The 1,449-nt window shown below is 39.0% G+C and overlaps 1 protein-coding gene across 2 annotated transcripts; it reads left to right on the forward strand.

Annotated features, from left to right (window-relative positions):
• The first annotated feature begins 361 nt into the window (after positions 1–361).
• LOC121977314 (protein PHLOEM PROTEIN 2-LIKE A2-like) lies at positions 362–1,449 on the forward strand. 2 transcript variants are annotated; one of them, XM_042529901.1, is made up of 3 exons: positions 362–521; positions 651–796; positions 892–1,449. In XM_042529901.1, exons 1-3 carry the CDS (start codon positions 459–461, stop codon positions 1,280–1,282), a joined length of 600 nt encoding a protein of 199 aa, XP_042385835.1. In that variant the 5' UTR covers positions 362–458; the 3' UTR covers positions 1,283–1,449. The 2 variants fall into 2 exon arrangements, with proteins under 2 accessions (XP_042385835.1, XP_042385836.1); XM_042529902.1 differs by having other exon boundaries at positions 651–787.

Consider the following 1,449-nt stretch of genomic DNA (forward strand, 5'->3'; position numbering starts at 1 on the left):
ATCTCTAAATTATTAGGATTAAAAAGGGAGCTTATTATGAATTTAAAGCTCCCTCTTCAATAATATTATACTCATGTCAAAAATTATCTATATCCCTATTCAATCGTATTAATTATAAAAAATAATAATTTCCTACATTAATTACTAAGACTATGTTAAGTTGTCAAGCAAAGTGTTTATTCCAATCCAAGGAATTTATTCTTTTTGCTTTTCCTTCACAAAAAGAAGACTGATCTTCTCACCTTATCATCCGCTTTTGAGTTTCGAAATTAACCGACTAAACCGAGCGAATTCGACACCACCGTGAGTCATGAGAATTGTAAATCACCTACCGTCCAAGTTAATTTGTGCGACGTTTTCTTTTTAAACCTTTTAGAAAGAAAAATATTCCAAATCTTTTTCAATTTTCATATAAATAGACGCCATATAGAGGAGAATTAAGCAAGTAGAGGAAGGAGATGGAAGGCATGGATGCTAACCATGGCGACAAAGCTCATCATGTCGATGTTGATGTTCAAAGTGTAAGAAGGATTTCTTTCTATCACTTCACTTGAGGTCGATAGATCCATTCATTTCCATGTTTCTGTCGACTAGACTTCGCGAATCTACTTGATTGTGAAACTTATTTTCGTTTTCGCATGATCGAGCAGGGTACCGAAACTTTGGTTTGGGAAAAACACGGTGCAATTCATATTTCAACCAAAGCCATGAGCATTGCTTGGGCGAGCGACAATAGGTTTTGGGAGTCGATGGATCTTCCCAACGACGACTTTAAAGAAAAATACGAGTACAAAATGTCGATTAGTGGTTTAGCCAATAGATATCGCTAGCTTTTGCTTTTGTTTTTGTTTTTGTTTTTGTTTTGTTTCTTATTCAAATTGGATGTTGTAGCTTTGCCACGGCGGTCGAACTCAAACAAGTGAGCTGCCTAGAAGTGGTCGGGTCTGTGGACTTAGCCAAGCTAGCCGAGCTGAGCCTGAGCCTAAGTCATGAAAAGACTTACGAAATAGTTTATCACATCAAGTTCAAGGTTGATGCGTTCGGGTGGCAAAACCTCCCGGTCACGTTCGCTTTGTTCACCCCCGACGAGCAAACGCGTCGAAGCGAAGTGTTGGAATCGCGTAGGGGGCATAGCAACCAGTGGCACGAGGTACACGGCAACGATTTCAAAGGGCCTAAAACAACAACTGGAAAGCTCTCATTCGGCATGTTTGAAACTAGCAACCAGAAGTGGAAGGGGGGAATGATCCTTGCAGGAGTCACTATTAGGGCGAAGAATTGACCTATTATTCGATAACTAAATCGACTTATGTACATCCGGTCATCGGATTTGTGTGTACTTGTTACTGTGTGAGTTATTTTAAGTTGAATTGTGTGTACCGAAGAATTGGTATCTCATTTATGTTGTACTACTGATTACGCAAACATAGTAATCTATTTGCACCAAAA

This window comes from Zingiber officinale, chromosome 4B, assembly GCF_018446385.1.
Source record: "Zingiber officinale cultivar Zhangliang chromosome 4B, Zo_v1.1, whole genome shotgun sequence".
NCBI lineage: Eukaryota > Viridiplantae > Streptophyta > Magnoliopsida > Zingiberales > Zingiberaceae > Zingiber > Zingiber officinale.

Coding starts and splice junctions, on each gene's coding strand:
- LOC121977314 (XM_042529901.1), top strand. CDS start 459: ATGGAAGGCATGGATGCTAACCATGGCGACAAAGCTCATCATGTCGAT. Junction 522..650: donor TCGATGTTGATGTTCAAAGT/GTAAGAAGGATT, acceptor ATGATCGAGCAG/GGTACCGAAACTTTGGTTTG. Junction 797..891: donor GAAAAATACGAGTACAAAAT/GTCGATTAGTGG, acceptor TGGATGTTGTAG/CTTTGCCACGGCGGTCGAAC.